At 39.4% G+C, this 19,880-nt stretch overlaps 1 protein-coding gene and 1 long non-coding RNA gene across 3 annotated transcripts in view; one reads left to right on the top strand and one right to left on the bottom strand.

The window, feature by feature from the left end:
• The window catches only part of LOC119538327, a 43,829-nt gene extending 24,807 nt beyond the window's left edge, over positions 1 to 19,022 (top strand). The window contains exon 3 of the long non-coding RNA XR_005217544.1: positions 18,326 to 19,022. This is a non-coding gene — a long non-coding RNA (uncharacterized LOC119538327). The remainder of the gene's footprint in view (positions 1 to 18,325) is intronic.
• The window catches only part of ARHGAP42 (Rho GTPase activating protein 42), a 301,658-nt gene that overhangs the window by 10,652 nt on the left and 271,126 nt on the right, over positions 1 to 19,880 (bottom strand). The window contains exons 19-22 of one of the 2 annotated variants that reach the window (XM_037841198.1): positions 18,723 to 18,867; positions 17,019 to 17,399; positions 16,482 to 16,638; positions 13,831 to 13,893 (exon numbers count right to left, since the gene is read on the bottom strand). In XM_037841198.1, the coding sequence (XP_037697126.1) occupies positions 13,831 to 13,893; positions 16,482 to 16,638; positions 17,019 to 17,399; positions 18,723 to 18,867 (746 nt within the window). The remainder of the gene's footprint in view (positions 1 to 13,830; positions 13,894 to 16,481; positions 16,639 to 17,018; positions 17,400 to 18,722; positions 18,868 to 19,880) is intronic. The other variant, XM_037841199.1, reaches the window with a different exon arrangement.

Below are 19,880 nucleotides of genomic sequence, written 5' to 3'. Positions count from 1 at the left end.
GAGGGCTACCAATTTAGTAGGCCAATCCCTTGATCTCGGGGCTTGCCCTTGTGAAGCTTGTTACTATAAAGGAGAAGCTAAGCCTACTTATAATTGTGCCTAAGAGTCACCCCCTGAGAACCTCTTTTGTTGCTCAGATGTGGCCTCTCTCTCTAAGCCAACTTGGCAGGTAGACTCACTGCCCTCTCCAATATGTGGGACATGACTCCTAGGGGTGTAAATCTTCCTGGCAACATAGGATATGACTACTGGAGACGAGCCTGGACCTGGTATTGTGGGACTGAGAAAGATATTTTGATCAAAAATGGGAAAAGAAATGAAACAAAATAAATTTTCAGTGGCTGAGAAATTTCAAAGAGAGTCAAGAAGTCATTCTGGAGGTTATTCTTACTTGTATTACATAGATATCCCTTTTCAGCTTTCAGTGTATTAGAATAGCTAGAAGGAAATACCTGAAACTGTTGAACTTCCATCCAGTATCCTTGACTCCTGAAGATGATCGTATAACTATATAGCTTATACGGTGTGACTGTGTGATTTTGAAAACCTTATGGCTCACACTCCCTTTATCCAGTGTATGGACAGATGAGTAGAAAAAAGAGGGACAAAAAGTAAATGAATAATGGGGGGAAAAGGAGTATGAGATGTTTTGGGTGTTCTTTTTTACTTTCATTTTTATTCTTCTTTTTGTTATTTTTTGGAGTAATGAAAATGTGCAAAAAATTGATTGTGGTGATGAATGCAGAACTATATGACAATACTGTGAACAACTGATTGTACACTTTGTATGACTGCATGGTATGTGAATATATATCAATAAAACTATTGAAAAAACAGCATAGAATAGTTTTGAAGAACACTATTATTTAATTGTTAGTAGGAAATATATGGTTTTACAGCTATATAGGAACGAAGGTTCATAGGTACCCTAAAGCTTTGTGTATGGGGGGGGGCACTGTCATTTTCAGACCATCAGAGATAGGTTTCAAAAATTAAAATGCCAACAGGTTACAATAAATAAGTCAAGTGGACACGATATAAGAAATGTAAGAGGATAAGTCTTGATTATAAATGGTGACCAAAACTGGCCTTACTATCAGGAGGTAATAGGGACTTAAGGAGGCTTTGCAAACCAGGGAGCACACCCAGCTCCTAAAAAGGAAAAGCCAGCATTCAGCTCTCAGCATGTCACCATAGAGTAATACAGGCTTAAAATGGCCAGATACTCTAATTTTATAAGAGAAGCCAGAATTTTGGAGTTTTCTCCTGGTTTAGGAACATTTGAGCCAACAACTGAGAAGTAGTCATCTGAGGCTGACAGTCACCTCACCTTTATTCTGAAGTATTCAATTACACTGGTAAAACTTGGAAAGCATCCCAACTCCACCCACTCCCACCATCTACCACAACCAGAGTCTAGTATCATTTCTGGCCTAGTTGACTAATGGCTTCCTAAATCCTCTAGGCTTTCTCTTTTGTCCCCATTCTATACAGAGCAGCCAGAAGACAGTTTTAAAAAGGTTCCTTAGATGAAGTTTCTTTCCTGATCTCAACCCTTCAACATACATGATCATGTACCTGCCGGTCTCTCCCACCCCTTTTTGCAGTTTCCTCTGCTCACTCACTACTCCAGTCACACTAGTCCTCTCTCTTCCTTATCACCACTGGGCTCACTGTACTCTCTGCCTGAGAAGATTTCCTCTTGGTTTTCACATGGCTCCATACTTCAGGTTCTTCTCAAATTTCCTGAGTTCCAAAAAGCCTTCCCTGATGACACAATCTAAAATAAACGAGAGGAGGGTGGTCTGCCTGGTGTGTGGAAAAGTTTGAGCACTCACCCCAGCATTTGGAGAGAAAAGGGCTGCAGTGTAAGCTTTTGGAAAGTGTGGGAAAGCCACTCTCTCAAGCCTCAAGGATAAAACATCATTCGATAAATGACTCTCAGACTTTGAAATCTAATGGAGTTTGCCCTGTGGGTTTTCAGAACTGTTTTGGTCCTGTTAATCCTGTATTCCTTACTGTTTCTCCTGTGGCAATGGGAATATTTATCCTATGAATGACCATCCTTTGTATATGGGAAGCAGATAACTTGTTCTGAGTTTCATAGGTCCAGAGCCAGAATTTTGCTTTTGAACAGACCACGCCTGTGACTGGTTTTGATGAGATCTTGTACTTACCTATTGTTACTGAAATGATTTAAGTGTTTGTGATATTGTGATGGGATGAGTATATTTTGTGTTTGGAAAGAATATGTTTTTCTGGGGTCCAGGGGTTGGAAAGTGACAGTTTGTATGCATTATGTCCCCCAGAAAAAGCCATGTTCTTTGATGCAATCTTGTGGGGGCAGATATATTGGTGTTGATAAGGTTGGAAACTATTGGTTCAGTGTTTCCACGGAGATGTGACTAAATCAACTGTGGGCGAGACCTTTCATTGAATTATTTCTATGGAGGTGTTGCCCCACCAATTCAGGGTGGGTCTCTTTATTGGATCACTGGAGTACTTTAAAAAGAGCCACACAGGCCCAGACGCAGAGCAGCTGCAGCTAAGAGAGGACAAAACACCCCAAGAGCAATACCTTGGGGAACACCATTTTGAAAAGCAAACTGGGAGCAAGTGGATGCCAGCCACGTGCCTTCCGAGCTAACAGGTTTTCCATATATCAATGGCCATCCTTCAGTGAAGATACCCTACTGTTGGTGGCTTACCTTGGACACTTTATGGCCTTAAGACTGTAACTGTGTAACCAGATAAACCCCCTTTATAAGAGCCAATCCATTTCTGGTATTTTGTATAACAGCAGCATTAGCAAACTAGAACACCCCCCAACTAGAATGTAACCTCCATGAAATTGCCTAAATGATGCTTCATAACCCATAGTAGTAAGTAATATAGTAAGCATTTCCTGAAGGAATTACTGGGGTGGAAAAAAAAAAAGAGAGAAGATGCTCCAGGATCTTCTTTCCATACAAGTCCTTTTAAAGAGTCGAGGCACTTTGTCACCCCTTTCTGAAGTCCTGGCATTTTACAGGTAAAGAATCATCATCAGGATCTGCTATCTGAAGTGCTTCCAAAGCAATGGTGTCAAACTAGGAGTCCAAATACAACCTCATTTCCCAAGGTAAAGCTAGACCCTGGGTTTTACCTCCACACTTCCAGGAAGAGATTCAACCACTTAAATGGGGATTCCCAAATGACAATCTGAAGATTGAAAAGCTTATATAGAAAAAAATTCCAGCCCCGCCCCAGATAACTTCATCTGAGGTGAGTCTCAGGCTACATGTTCAGACAGCCTGCAAAGGGAGCCTGCTGTAGGCAGGTTTGGGAGTGACCAGTTTTCCACACACCATTTCCCAATAGTGTCTAAGGAAGAACTGGGAAAGTAGAAGCACCCAGTGATGAAAGAGCGTTATACCAGAGACGAACTGTGTGTGCACATGAACGTGGACATGTGCATGTGTTGGCTGTGGGCTTGGGGGAGAGGATGCTACCAAGTTCTGAAGACTGCTAATGACCACACTATGGTTACCCTCAGTAGAAAGAATATTAGTTTTTCCTACAAATCTTCTATCCAAATATAATCATTTGATATGATCACAGTATAACTGAGGATTGCAGAGACATTTCTCCGAAATCATCAAAAGATTTTTTTAAAAACAAATTTTCTAATAGCAACAACGCCCTTTCAATAAACACTGTCTCACCACTTCTTGAGTCATTAAGATGAATAATTAAGAGATCCACAAGGAAACAATTTCCAAGTTTATAAAAATGATTAGACTATAATATTCTTTGCTATGATACAATTTTTGAAATGACACTCGAAAACGCAACCAAATTATTTTCGTTAATATTTCACACATAAATATTCTCCTTATAGTATTTCAGGGATTGGATGCAGGGAAGAACAGGAGACATACAAAATAATTATATCACTACTATAACAATAATGAAGACATTGTTAAAAGTGTCAAAAATATAGAGCACAAAGTAGTATCTGTCATGACTTTTCAATTATGTGTGCTTATGACGAGCCAGGCATAATTTTCTTCTGCTGAGATCTATAACTACAGGTGCTAACTCTACAGAGAGCTGTGGTGATTTAAAGTAGACTTCTGTGACAGTGACGTTTTCTCTCCGGGTACTAATGCTTCCTCTTTAACTGCGCTGGTCTATTGAAGAGGATGTGAAAATCACTGTCACCCACAGTTCTCTCTTCAGGAGATTCTAACATCCCTTTGAAAGGATTTTTAAAATTCTGCTTCTTATTGCATAAGGAGAATAAGATAATGACATCCACAGTCCTGAAAGCCATTTCTTTACTTTTCATTAGGAAGACAATCTGTACACAAGCCTCATTCCTAATTCTAAATGCTGTCTAATGTTGGTGAACAGACTTACAAAGGTTTGATAGGGTCAGTGTGCAAAATACACCAATGATTATCTTAATCATAAGAGAAATCAAAAACTCACCAAATCAAAACTGATACAATATTTTCTGGAGGGCCACCTGACAATGATAAACACACACACACATACACGCACAAACACACATTTCTTTTCACTTTTGAAAAGAACAGGAGTGCACAGATATTGTTATTACAAAGATGTCAATGCAGTATCATATAGAAACACTGCATATATGAACACTGCATTTGCTTCTTGGCCAATGATTAGAAATTTCTTAAAATGAGTCACATGCTCTTTTTTGTGTGTGTCAACAAATACTGGCTGTTTCTGGCTTGGATGCCCAAGTGAGAACTAGATACCTTGATGCTAAAGAACTTCCAGGTGAGCTGCTATGTCAAAGGTACATATACCACAACTCCACCAAAAATAAAGTGACAAAGTGAGGGACTGTATCATTTTAGGTTAAAAATGTGTATTATCCCCATCCATTCACCATTTCTATTGAGCATCTTCTCTGGGATGTGCACTGTTGTAGAGACAATACAGTGACCAACACACCTCTACGCTTCCTTTCCTGTGTCAAAGCAGTTGTGACAGTTAGGTTCACGTGTCAGCTTGGCTAGGCGATGGTGTCGTGTCTGGTCAAGCAAGCACTGGCCTAACCATTACTGCAAGGACATTTGTGGCTGCTCAATAAACCAGAAGGCTGGTATCTGTGGCTGATTACATCATGTCTTCTGCAATGAGAGAATTTAATCAGCTAGATTTAATCCAACCAACTGAAGACTTTTACAGGAGAAGAGAGAGAACTTTTCCTGCTTCGGTCAGCCAGCCTCTCCTGGGGACTTCATCAAAGACTTGCCTCAGAGTTGCCCCTCACTGCCTGCCCTAAGGAATTTGGATTCATGCATCCTGCCCTACAGAATTTGAACTGGTGCATCCCCACAGTTGTGTGAGACACTTTTTATAAAATCTCATATTTACAGATATCTGCTGTTGGTTCTGTTTCCCTAGAGAACCCTAATACAGCAGTGGTTCTCCAAGTGTGGTCAGGGGAACTGGCAGGAGGCAGGGAGTGACCCTGAGACCCAATTAAGGGATCTGCAAAGTCAAAACTATTTTCCTAGTAACACTAAGATGTTAATTTGCTTTTTTGCTTCCATTTTCCTCGCACGTACAGTTGAGCTTTAGAGGCTACATGTGTGATGATACAATTGCTCTGATGGCTAATGGAATGTATATGAGAATCCACTTATTTTCTATTACACCAGATATCAAAAAGATCTGCAAAAATGTGAAACAATGCCATGCTTTTTGTAAAATACTGTTATTTTTCATAAAGATTATGTATGTCATTTGTGTGAATATGTAATGGGCTTATTATTTTAAATGAATTAAATATTCTTAAAAATTTCTGTTTACATTTCTAATACAGTAAATGTCAATATATATAATCCACACAGAACAAAAGTTCTTTGGGGTCTGTGCCACTTTGAGTGTATTGTGTCCCCCAAAATGCCATTATCTTTGATGTAATCTTGTGTGGGCAGACATATTAGGGTTGATTAGATTATAATTCTTTGATTGAGTGTTTTCATGGAGATGCGACCTACCCAACTGTGGATGATGACTCTAATTGGATAGTTTCCATGGAGATGTGGCCCCACCCATTCAGCATGGGCCTGGATTAGTTTACTAGAGCACTATATAAGCTTAGACTTAAGGAGCGAGTTTGCTACAGCCAAGAGGGACACTTTGAAGAATGCATAGAAGCTGAGAGAGGAACTGCAGTCTACAGAGACATTTTGGAGATGGTCTTTGAAAGCAGACTTTTCTCCAGAGAAGGTAAGAGAGGACAAATGCCCCAAGAGCAACTGTGAGTGACATTTTGGAGAGAAGCTGAAGCCTAGAGAGGGGCGTCCTGGGAGAAAGCCATTTTGAAACCAGAACTCTGGAGCAGACGCCAGCCACGTGCCTTCCCAGCTAACAGAAGTTTTCCGGACACCATTGGCCATCCTCCATTGAAGGTACCTGATTGTTGATGCATTACTTTGGAAACTTTATGGCCTAAGACTATAACTGTGTAACCAAATAACCCCCCTTTAATAAAAGCCAATCCATTTCTGGTGTTTCGCATTCCAGCAGCATTAGCAAACTAGAACAGGGTCTTTGATGGTTTTGAGGTCTATAAAGGTGTTCTGGGACCAAAAAGTTTGAGACCCACTATCACAGGTAAGATTAGAAGACTATGCACCAAAATATTAACAGCAGTTATCATCTTTAGCTAATTAAACTGGAAGTGGTTTTAATTTTCTTTTAAGTTTATTAATAGAAATAATTAGAAGAAAAGCTATTATTTTAAAGACCAAGGCTTCTTATGTCTATCTCACATGTATCACTCTGCTCTACACCAGTGACTCACAGCCTTATAACCCAAACCCACTGGACAAGATGACTTTGTAAAGATTTGTGCTTGTGGCTTGTATTTATAAACATAATACTACTCTTTTATACTACAGCATTTGATTGTTATGAACCAGGCAGGGGGCTAAATATTTTATGTCTTTACATAAATTATCTCATTTAATTCTGCAAATCAAAACATTTGTGTAGCTTGCCTAAACCATACTGCTTTAAAGCGGATCTCCCTAAGTGATTGAGACCAAGGAGACAGCTTTAAGGGTAGTATTTTCTACGTATCTTTATACTGAGGTGACACAGCACAGCTACAGGTGGTACATTTGGCTTTCAAAGGCATTTCACAGATTACAAAAAACAATTACAAAGAAAAAACAAGTTCTGCTTAGGGCTATACTGGATACAATGACATTCTTCTCTACCCCTGTGGTTCTCAAACTTTAATGTACACAAGCACATGGGCATGCTGTCAGAAGTGCAGATCTCCCAGGCTTTAGTCTCACACATTCTGCTTTATGGGGCTTGTGGCAAAACTGAGGGATCTTCCTTTTAGCAAGCCTTGCAGATAAAGTCGCCTAGCATAGTGGCCCCATCCACTCCACTGAAATGCTTTCTTAAAGATCTCCAGTGATGTCTATTAAGGGTCAAATCAATGGTTTCTCTTACTCTCCTTGACTTTTGCAGTTTCTACCACTGCTAGCCACATCTATCTTCTCCTTCTGACCACTCTTTCATGTCTTTTTGCTTGACTTAAATGACGGCATTCCTCAAAGATGAAAGCTCAGCCACTATTCCTTTTTCACTCAATAAGGTGCATCCCTGGGTATGCTCACCTTCACCTATGCAGTACAGCTGCTGTGCAGGTTCCCAAATGACACGAATGTCACGCTCTCTCTTGGGTTCCAGCTGTACATTTCTAACTGCCTCTTTATGTCCTTCCCTCAGGCTCTTCAAACTCTATGGCCAAAACTTTCTCTTCCCCCTACACATTCACAAGCTAAGATCAGAGCTAAATTGTCTTTCTTTTCCCCACAAAGTCTCAAAGAGACCAAACTTAATCCTATCCACAAACATCTTTTTAGCTTTTTTAAAATTTATTTTGAAATAATTTCAAACCTACAGGGCAGTTGCAGAAATACAACAAACCCCATGCAGAGAACACCAACATACTCCCTCCCCAGATATCAGATCCACAAATTTTAACATTTTGCCACCTTTGCCATAGCATTCTATCTATAGATAATCTATGTTTTTCTATTTTCTGAACATTTGAAAGCAGATTATAAACATCATGCTTCTTGAACACATAATATTTCCATGTACATTTCTATGAACAAGGATATTCACTAATGTAATCACCTTAAGTGCAGTTTCCAAGTTCAAGAAATTTAACATTCATATAAAGTTTACATTCTATACTCCATTTTTCCCTATGTCCCAATAATGTCCTTTTGAGCCTTTTCTCCCCCATTCTTAGATCCCATCCAGTATCATGTATTACATTTAACTGTCGTTATCTCTTTAGTTTCTTTCTCTTTTTTAAACTGCATAAATATGTAAACAAGAAAAATTTTCCCATACCAACCCCTCCCAAGCATACCATGCAGTGGGAGTAATCACGTTCACAATATTGCAGTACCCTCACCACCATCCATTACTATTATTTTCCAATCACCCCAAAGAGAAACCCTATACTTATTTTGCGTTAATTCCCCATTACCCCTGCCCTGCAAACCTGATAGCCTGTACTCCATTTTCTGTCTCTATATGAGTTTGCATATTCTCTGATATTTCCTTTGTGGTTAGTAAGAGGCTTAAATTTAAAGCCTCTATAACAATAATTAAATTACATTAAAATCTATAACAATATTGTTTGCTTTGTTACCAACTTTAATAGTGTACATAAAATGTTCCTATACCTCCCCATCCCTCAACCTTTATGTAGTTCTTGTCACAAATTACATATTTATATAAGTCAAAGACCATTAATTTATCATTTCATTTATACATATGCCTTTTAGATTCTGTAGGAAGTGAAAAGTAGAGTTATAAATAAAAAACACAATAATAGTGGTATTTACATTCACCTATGTCATTTTCTTTATTGGAGATGGAGATCTTTATTTCTTCCTGTGACTTCAGTCAATTGTCTATATTCCTTTCCTTTCAATCTGCAGAATTCCCTTTAGCACTTCTTGTAGAGAAGGTCTAGTAATGATGAAGACCCTCAGCCTTTGTTTATCTTGGAATGTCCTAATCTCTCCCTCATTTTTGAGAGACAATTTGGAAGGATACAGAATTATTAGTTGTCAATTTTTTACCATTTCCTTTTTGCTCCCATGGTTTCTGATGACAAACTGCTACTCAACCTTCTCTTGAGGCTTTCAGGTTTCTTTTTATCTTTGGCATTCAACAGTTTGATTATAATATGGTATGGTGTGGTCTACTTGAGTTTATCCTGTTTGCAGTTTCTTGACAATTTGGAGGTACATGTTCATACTTTTCATTAAATTTGAGGAGCTTACAGCAATTATTTCTTTGAATATTCTCTCTGCCCCTTCCTATTTTTATTCTCCTTCTAGGACTCCCACAATGCATATATTAATATGCTTGATGGTGTCCCAAAGGTTCCCCAAGCTCTATTCACTTTCCCTCATTATCTCCTCTTTCTGCTCCTCAGACTGATTTCAATTGTCTTATTTTCAAGTTCTCTGATTCTTTCTTCTATCAGCTCCAATCTGTGGTTAAACCTCTCTAGGGAATTTTTAATTTCTGTTAGTATGGTTTTCAGCTCTGTTTGGTTCCTTTTCATAACTTCTATCTTCCTACTGATACTCTCTTTGTGCTCATCTATCATTTCCTGATTTCCTTTGGTTCTTTATCCATGTTTTCCTTTTGCTCTTTGAGCATATTTAGGACCAGTCTTAATTATGGTCTGGTCCTCCTCACTAATGTTTCTAATGCTTTAATCTGATCCTTTGCCTGGGCCATCACTTCCTATTTCTTTGCATGTTTTGTAAGGTTTTACTGAAACCTGGACATTATGATCTTTTAGCATATTATCACTGGAATTTAGACTCTGAGATGTCTGTTCCTTAAACTTGCATCCAGCTAGTGTTATGACAGAGTTTCCTTGAGTCTCAAGAGCTAACGAGAGAGAGAGAGAGACAGAGAGAGAGAGAGAGGGACAACACACCAAATACCTTCCCAAGTTTCTAAGTCTTTGGAAATTGACTTCTGTAAGTGCTCTCCTTCAGGGAGTATCCATACAATGAGTTTAGAGAATAGCTTCAGGTCCAACCTTAGGGACCTCCCTAATCCTTTACATGCATGAGTCTTCTCTGAGGTTTATGCATGTAGCCTTAGGAACTCCCCCATCTACACGGGTACAAATGTCCCTCTTCCTTAGGAAACAAGTTTCCTCGTGTTCCTGGGCATTGTGCTATATATATATATCCTACAGCCAGCAATCCCTTGCCCCAGACAGTATGACTTAACTGCTCTCCTGCAAGGGTCTATAGGAGAACTCAGTGAGCAGCCTTCTACATGCAGGGCAAGTTCTGGGACAATGAGTTCCTCAAGCCACTACAACACAGATCGGGCCAGACAGACATGCTCCCAGTATGTGCAACAGGGTTACTATGCTGCCTCCAGAAATGGCACTAGGGATCCCCACTGGGAGTGCAGGACAGCTCTGTGCCCAGCCAGTGAGGGGGGTCGGGGGTGGGGAAGGGGCCAGTGGGGCACCACAAGATCTTACTGCTTTAAAGTTGCCTTTCTCTTGATTCAGTGCTGTACCCATTACTGCAGTCCTTTAACTGTTTTCTGGATCTTTAAGGAAGATGTTTCTGCCAGTTCTTGATGATTGTTCAAAGCTTTAGTAGGGGGACAGAGCCCTGAAGGCTCTATCTCTGTCGTCTTGATCCCCCTTAAAATTTTTCATGCTTTTGTGACTGCCCTAATGAAGGATTAAGAAGACTTTAATCCTTAGGATACCATGAAATGAGCTCTCAGGTTGTTCCGGTTTGCTAAAGCTGCCATTATGCAAAATACCAGAAATAGATCGGCTTTTATAGAGGGGGTTTATTTGGTTACAAATTTACAGTTCTGAGGTCATAAAAGTGTCCAAACTAACATATCAACAAGATGATACCCTCACAGAAGAATGGCCGATGGCATCTGGAACATCTCTGTCGGCTTGGGAAGGCATGTGGCTGGTGTCTGTCAGTCCTTCGCTCCCAGGTTGTGTTTCAAAAGGGCTTTTTCCAAAATGTCTCTGGGTCGCTCTTAGTTTCTTCAGTTTCTGTGCATCAAAGCATCAGGGTCCTCTCTTAGCTTCTCTAGAGCAAACTCTGGTCTAACATCTCCAAACATCTCCAAGCATCTCCAGGTGTCAGTGTCAGTGTCAGCTCTTAGCTTCTCTCTAAAATGTCTCTTTCACCTGCTCTGAGCTCTTTTACAGGCCTCCAATGATTAAATTAAGACCCACCCTGAATGGGTAGGGGTCCATAACTCCATGGAAACAATGTAAACAAATGGTTCGCCCACAGTTGATTCAGTCACATCTCCATGTAAACAACCAAAAGATTCCAAACTAATGAACACTAATATGCCTGCATCCACAAAATTGCATTAAATAATACGGCTTTTGAGGGGACATGATATATTCAAACTGGCACACAGGTTATGCTGACAGCCCTTCCTAAATGGCTGACTGTTTTTCCCCTTCACAATCTCTGGACAGAAGCCTCTTGAATTATCTTTGATTTGGTCACCCCCTTTTGATCAAGGCCTTCAGTGTCTAACAGAAGCACTCCTTTTCTGGTCCTCAAGGCCATCCACTAAAATGACTTATTTCCCTAGTACAGACTACAAGGATAACTGAGAGTTCCTTAGAAGGAAGGAGAAATGGGTTGTGTAGGAATCAGTGAGGTTACAGTCACGGAGTAAGCTGAACTTCTATCTGTTGTTCAGTTGTATTTAACAGTGCAAGAGTTAGTGTTTAAATACCATTAATATATCAATTAGAGGCTGGAATGTCTTAGGCAAATAGTCTCAATAATAACAATAATAAAACCAACAACAATAGCAACAATAGTAATAGTTTTTCTTCTTGTATAGACTGTCTACTGAACACCTACCACATACTTTAAATTCATTATTGTGTATGTTCGCAACAATCTGACAAAAACAGAGTTATGACCTTCATTTTATAGAAAAAGAACATGGATTTTCAAAATAAATAACTCCAAAGCTACACAATTAGGAAGTAGTGGAACAAGAATTTGAATGTGCGTCTGCCTGACCCTGAGGTCCACTATGTCCCACTGCGTCTGTCTCCTAGAAACAAGTCATGATTGTGCTGTGGACTAGAGGACAGAAAAAGACTTTAATCCTTAGCATACCACAAAAAGAGCTCTCAGGTTATGCTGACAGCCCATCAGAAGTGAATTTAAAGTGTTCAGAATGTAAAAGCATATTTAAAACACACAGACTGACATGAAAATCGGAGTGTATCCTTTATTAAGTGATAGCTTTCTGGCTTACTTCATTAAAGGTTTACATAAAGTTCCACAGCATTACCTCTGATGACAGTAGTTAAGTTCTTTTTTAGTTAAGCCTCTGGTTACAGCTTCCTTTAAACTGAGCGCCATCTAGTGGAGCAATTCAACCAAATAGCAAGACAGACATACTCTCCCAGAAGTAGCAAGATTAAGTTCCTCACACTAAGGGATGCTTGTTCTGACCCGCATGGTACCCAGCTTTCACCAAAATTTCAAAAAAAGGAAGAAGATGTTGAAGATAGAGGTAAGGTACATGCAAGTGTTCTGGGATCTGCTATACAAAGGTGACGCGTTGATCATGGTTCTTTACTAACAAAGTGACTCTACTCTGTGGAGGTAAGAAAACTAATAAATGAGGGCCCTCCCTAGGCTTTGGACAAAACCAAAACTAGTTTGAGGATCGTCATTATCCCTAGTAACTAGCACATGTGCAGTAGTGTGCAGGTATTCAATAAATAATTGCTGAATAAATCCACATTTATTTATAAGGTTTATAAAATTAGGTTGAATAAATCTTTTAAAGAACTATATAGCAGTACCTCAATTATCTGTGGTTACTTCACTTTATAGACTCACTTATACAGACATGGGAAGCTCAAAAATGCCTCTGTTACATGCAAAAGAAAAGCCAAAGTTTGTTCTTCAACTTCTCTCATTTTTATGCTTTTCCAACAACAAGCATTTATTGAAAATGCCTCCTATTGTCACCAATGTACTGGTTGCTGGAGGTAAAAAAAGGAAAAAAAAAAAAGACAGCAAGCTCCTACCTTTAAGAAATTCAATTTTTTAGGCATATTAAAATTAAAAATCAAAGCCTACTACAGATTAGAAGAATCAATTTGGAAGGTGAGAAGAAGAAAGCAGAAACTTTGGAGGCAAGCACAATGATAGCAGCACAGTGTAACCACCCAAGTCCTTTTAACAATGGAGGGGACAGTGAAATCAGGAAACACTGAATGAAGTACAGTACTCAGAAAACAAGAGCTATCTGGGGCAATTAGTTCCACAACACCTCCTTAAGTATAAGCATATTTTGCAACTGATGTTCATGAAGATTCTTTTTTAAAAAATTATATAACTTAAAAGTCAAGAATATACTCTTGACAAATTTCCACAGAAAATTCATCATAAAATGAGTCACAAAATGGTGCACAAAGGGTTACGTCTTGTCTTTGGGAAAATCTGCTTAGAGCTCTTCTGCTTTGAAATTGTAGCAAATAAAGGATCATGTAATAACCCGAGATGCTAAATGCTATTTCTAGACAAGACCTTCTCCCCATAAACAACATGTGAGGGGCAGGTGTGCATAGATCTGACCCTCTGTATAAAAGAGGGGCAGAGCGGGCAGAGATGACTTGCCCTGTCAACACAAGTCAACAACGTCACAGCTATTTTATTATCATTATTTTTAATTTGTTTAAGGGTTTTGAGAACTTACCGCCCAGAAGAAACTGGCTTAAGTGAATTAACATTTTCAAATAGTTGGGCTTTGGCTGCCACTCTGGAAAATAATTTTAAAATATGAGATTGATGAAATCAGTCAGAAAATCATTCAGTTCAAAGGGAAATTCAATTATATCAGCTAAGCAAACCAAAAAGTGATTAGCTAAAAACTGCCACAATTTTTTTATTGTAGTAAGATATATACAACACAAAATGTGCCACTTTAACCACTTCCATGTGTACAATTCAGTGACATTTACATTCTCAATATTGTGCTACCATCACCACAAAACAGACACTCATCACCCCAGAAACTCTGAACCCTCTAAGAAATAACTTACCATTCCCATTCCATCTCCACCCCCAGCCCCTAGTAAACCTGTAATCTACTTTCTGTCTCTATAAATTTGCTTATTACAGGAATTTCATATAAGTGAAGTCATGCAGTATTTGTCCTTTTGTATCTGGCTCATTTCACTCAACATGATGTCTTCAAGTTTCATCTATGTAGCATGTGTCAGTACTTCATTCCTTTTGAGGGCTGAGTAATATTCCATTTTATGTACATGAAACATCCTGTCTATCCAGTCATCTACTGATGACCTCTTGGGTTGCTTTTTGTCACCAAAATTTGATCTGAATTTTAATCATTTTAAGTTCTTATATGAAAGAGTTTTTTAGCTTTAGTCTCCAGCTCACAGGGTATAAGACTGTAATAAGCTTTTAGCTACATCCCACGGGATCTTACTATCCTTATTCTTTTTGCCTTAGAAAAATGTGGAAGTAGTAAAGGAACATTTTCCCTCTCTCTGCTCCTGGCAGTATGTCACTGTGTACTGTGGAGCCACAAGGGAAGAATCAAAGAATCAAAGACAATACAACAAAAGAAGAATTATTGTTTACTCTGATAGTTATGTGGGGACTAATTCTAAGGTTATTTGATGTATGTTTCATATTTGAACACAGTTCTTCTAAAATGAAAAGGGGGAACTCTGAAAATATGGCCAAATATGGATTCAAACCTTGTTTCAAATCAAGGGGAGGGTGGGGGAAGTAGGTAAGTTTTATCTGAAGAGGTAAGGCTACTGGGTATACAGTGTAAACGGTTAAAATTAAGGTACCCTAGAATATTCAGAAAAGTTTCTGTATTTACTAAAAAGAATATATCAAAATTCCTTGAAGGATGTTTTAATTTAGATTGAAAAAAATCATATCTTATTCCTTTGATTGCCAAACTTTTCTCCCAAAGAAAGCCAAATCATTTGATAATCTCAAGGATCATTTATATGTAATACAGAAATTATGCGCCCTCATTTTAATTTCTACCTTAACTATTAATACAGTCAGAAAACAGAAGCTCTTCTCTTTTCCCCAGAAAGGATGGAGTTATATTTTATCATCTCTCCTTACACAGTTGTTTAAAATTTAATCTTCCTTAATGGCTAGAACTATACACACTGGAAAGTAGATAGATTTACAAATATATCTGCTATACTGTGGTAACTTGATATCTGACCAAAACAGAGAACATATGTTGAATACAGTCTGAAACCAAAAGGCTCTTGCCAAAGAAAGGGATGAAAGAATGAATTTAAGGCGCTGTTCCTATGGAAACAGGCTTAATACATGCTTTACTGGACTTTTAATGAATAACTGAAATGTCAGGGATACCACCATATCAAAAATGAGCAGGATATAATAAAGAGTACAGAATTCAAGTTCAAGAACCCTGAGTTGGAAAAACAGCTCTGCCATTTACTAGCTGAGTATTTCTGAACTACAGTACTTACTTAAACTTTCTAAGAATCAGTTTTCTTCATCTCTAATAAGGGGTCTATGCTACCTATTACAGAAGGACAATGTGGACATGAAAAGAGGTAACATGGAAAGGTGCTCAGTACTAGCTCATAAAGCATTTAGGAATTGCTCAGTAAATGTCACAAAAATAAAACTACAGAGAGTAACCTTTCTTCTTTGGCTTCCGCTTACGTGTTTACCAGGTTCCCATTTTCCCTCTTTGCTGCATTTCTGTTCACTTCTATGTACCATCTCCTCTCAACCCTTAGTCCTGGGTTGTTTCTTTTGATTAGAAGTACTCCCTTCTGCCGCCTTCTCTATGAGCTTGTTTAAATCAGTAAACTCAGGTAGGAGGCAAGTGTGATGGAAGGAAACAAAACCAGCCCTACAAACTAAAAACAGTTGTATTTATGACAACTTTTGCCTGGTCCAGCTGGGTGAGAGAGAGGAGCAGTGGGATCTGGACCTGGCTGACACTAACTGCATGCAGTCTCTTCAGCTAAGGGTAGATGCTTAGCTTTCAAGGAAGGTTTCTCATTTCAAGGCCCATAAATACTATATTATATTTATTATCATGTCCTTAAATTAAGCCATAGCTCTTTTTATAATCAAAATGCTTAAAGTGCCTCCCCATAAGATTTTTTAAGTATGCTAAGTGTACTCTAATTTTCACACCATTTTTAGAAGGGGGTAAGATCTAACAAGATCTAACATAATCTAACATGACTGCACTTCCTCTATCAATGAAGCATTCACCTGTAGGATTCCTAAAGGTTCTTTTGAACATACCCAGCTCCTCTGTATCTCTGGCAGACAAAAGCAAATGGGAACGAACACCTTCTCACTTACACTGAGCCAGGTCGCTGATAGCCATTGCTTGAGGCAGTGTCCAGCCTTAACCTCCTGCACATTTTTGGAGGCAGGTCTGGGTTTGGTGAGATTTTGGGCATCTCTTTCGAACCTATGGAAGTCAAGCTTTGAATGGATCCACTGTAGCTCTTGTTTCCTAAAAAGGAAGGCCAAGGAAACAGGCAGGTGCTATTAGACAAAATAAAGGCGATACACAGTGCATGTACATAACAAAAGGAAACATTTTTCTCTGAGCCCAAATGGGAAGGTACAGAATGTTCTTTGAGCACAGCAGCCCATCACTCAAGAGATCTCAATCTACAGTAATTGCAAAGACATCACCTCACAGAGATGGAAAGATCCAGGTAAAAAGTCACAGCACACAAGAGTTTTAAAAAATTCAAGCTCAGGAACAAAGTAGATAAGCATCTTTAAAGTCCCTTCACCATTTAACTTTTTTCCTGCTTAATCGTGCAGAATAATCCCGCCAGTGGCAGAGAGACAATCACACCTTGCACAAGCTCCACTCAGGCTTACCTTCAGCTGCAGAGATGGATCTGAGGGAGGAAGCTGAGGGTCTTTTCAGGCCCGATAACCCATAAGACCCTTTCTTAACCAGGTCTATCGGTGGGGAAACATCCCCTGGGCTAGTGACCGAGGCTACGCTCTGGCAATCTGATTCTGCATCTGTTTTGGTTGCATCTTCCCTAGAACTCGATTCGGGGCTAGTTGTCCAGAGACCAAGGCTTTTCTGTCCATTGGAAGGTGATGGGGATGCAATCCAGGGAATCCCTCCAGATTTCTCCCTAGGCTGGCAGGAAGCAGACTTTGTAGTGCTGTTCTGTTCAGATGAGTGAGAGGAGAGTGACTCGATGCTGCCCATGGGTGTGCTGTCTGGGCTGCTGCTATAGGAGTCACCTGAGGAGGGGCAGGAACAGGAGAGAGAAAAGCAACACAGCTCTCTGTTGGTAACAGCTCCACCAAATCCCTTCTCTTCTTTAACTCACCATGGGCTCTGTGGCCGCCTGGCCCCCAGTGAAGTGACTGGCCTTTATCTGGTAATGGGGAACTGTCCTCAGTACTGGAGAGAGGCTTTAAGCAATGCATTTAGACTTGGTGAATGCATTTTTCAATACTATTCCTGGAAGATTCTGATATGCCCCCTGCCCCCACTGAAATACCTTTACATCTTGAAACATTAAAGCTGACTTGAATGCAGACTAAAATTTGTTCCTGAAACAGGACTCAGAAGTGAGAGATATGAGAGTCCTTAATGATATCACAAGAAATCAATGGAAGGAAGTAATATTAAAGATATATTTCCGCCTTATTTTACTTTCCCGATATTGGGTGAGTCTGAGTTACAATGCAGCATAGTCCTCCTCCTTCACTCAAAGGCACCATTAAACAGCAGCAAATTACAAGCTGCTCACAATTTTCAAAGACAGTATCCTCCCCCCCTTTTCTGCTAAGAATACAGCAACATTAAGAGACTGGCTATTTAACTAGGTTTATTTTCTAGTGTCCCTGCAAGCAAGGTATGATAAAAATTAGAGAAACTACAATAATAAGGTAGGCAGTAAAATATATCTAAATTAAAAATTTGTTATTCTCTTTCCTATTAACACTATTTCCTATTACAATTGTTTCCTATTAAATATTCTCCTATTAAACATGGTGGAAAATAGGAGTTTGCGGGGTTTAAAATAAAAAGAGAACAGTCACAGTTTATTGCATGCCATGGACTCAAACTACCAGTCATATCACCTTGGGACATGGCTCAAAATATGAAGTTAGTGATAATGTGCGGGATAATTTTTCTTTTCCTTTTCTCTTTTTTTTAGACAGTTTGATTGATGCCCAAGAGAATGCTTTAAGAACATAATGTGAAAAGAAGAAAGAAAATGACTGCTTCAGCCTGACCTTCTCTTGCTTTCTTTTCTACCACTTTGACAACAGGACAAAACCTGATACAAAGTAGCACCTGATGTACTTAATCACAGCTGCAGAAAAAAGGGCATTGAGAAAAAAAAATTCTTTCCCCTTTGTAGCAGTAATGAATTTGTTTGTGCAAGGCACCTTGAGACTATGCTGACAGAGAATATATAACTATCACATGGGGACTTGTAGGGGAGAGAGGATGAGTCAGAACATTATCTATAGTTGTTTAGTTAATAATAAAGTGAGGTAAGGCAGAATTAAAGAATGAAGAAAGCATCTCCCGAGGCAGCGCATACTTACTGTCGGGCTCTGCCAGGCACGGGGTATACCTCCCTCTGGGCTTCCGAGAGCCTGTAGAGAGGCAGATTGCGCGTGTCCTCCGGGATCCGGATCGAGACTGGGGCTGAGGCAGAGGAATGTTGGGGTCTGGGGCAGTGTGAAAAATCTAAAGAAAAGAAGAAAAATGGACCAAAGGTCAACAAAAGGGTAAAATGACCATTTTCATCATAGAATGAGCTTTGAGATTTATTAAAAGCCTTAGAACTGCTGGCTTCTTAATCTGCTGCATGGCAAGAAATCCTTGATTAAAAAAAAATAAATATTCTGGAGCAATTATAACCTTTCCCCATTTCCCGTGAATGTTTCTTCTCTGGATTTTTTTTTTTTTTTTTTTCTGGTATTCTATACCCCACCCCAATTTCAGAAGATTTTCCACTAATTTTAAGAAAACTTTCTAAATATGAACAAATTCTCGTTCCCTCGTCATGCTCTGAAGAACATAACCTAGAGGGAAGAGGCTCATCCTGTTCCACTCCCGTAGCAAGGCCCTTGCTCCTCAGGAGATCAGGAGAAGGTGCCCTGACACTGCTGGCTCCGGGCCATCCAGGATGTGATGAGCTGCAGACAGAGGTCCGAGCAGAGCGGAACGGTGCAGTGTGTGCCCTGAGGGCGCGAGGTTACAGCCTTCAGCAGGCACTACGGGCATTCCTCTGCAGGTGCCAGGAGGGGACCCGGGCGGTGAGAGGGACAAGTCAGCCTCTCACGGGACTACCTCAGCTAAACGGATCGCGAACCGTCTGGTCTTAAATGGCTTCATTCGCTCAAGAACCCACTCACTGTGGCTGTCACAATCTTTCATTTCCATAGTTATTCCAAGTTTCCTTAAAGAAACTCTTCTTAGGTAATAGCTAGAGGTACTTAGGCCTCTGTTCCCTGAATTTTTTCTACCATTTTATTTAGAATATCACCTCCACTGAGATTCTAATTCCAAAGAGAGAAAAAGAGAATAAAATAGTTTTCACCACAAAGTAATTTAAAACTGCTCTAGAATATTAATAATAAAGTGACTACATAAATGTTAAAGAAGAAAACCTTGAAAAATAAATGATAGAGAGGGAAAGGAAATCATCTACATGGAGGATTTTGAGATATACTTAAAACAACAAGAAAAAAGAAAAT

The sequence above is a fragment of the Choloepus didactylus genome, chromosome 6, assembly GCF_015220235.1.
Source record: "Choloepus didactylus isolate mChoDid1 chromosome 6, mChoDid1.pri, whole genome shotgun sequence".
NCBI lineage: Eukaryota > Metazoa > Chordata > Mammalia > Pilosa > Megalonychidae > Choloepus > Choloepus didactylus.
The sequence above is the reverse complement of the archived record's forward strand: the minus strand, read 5'-3'. Positions and strand labels throughout refer to the sequence as shown.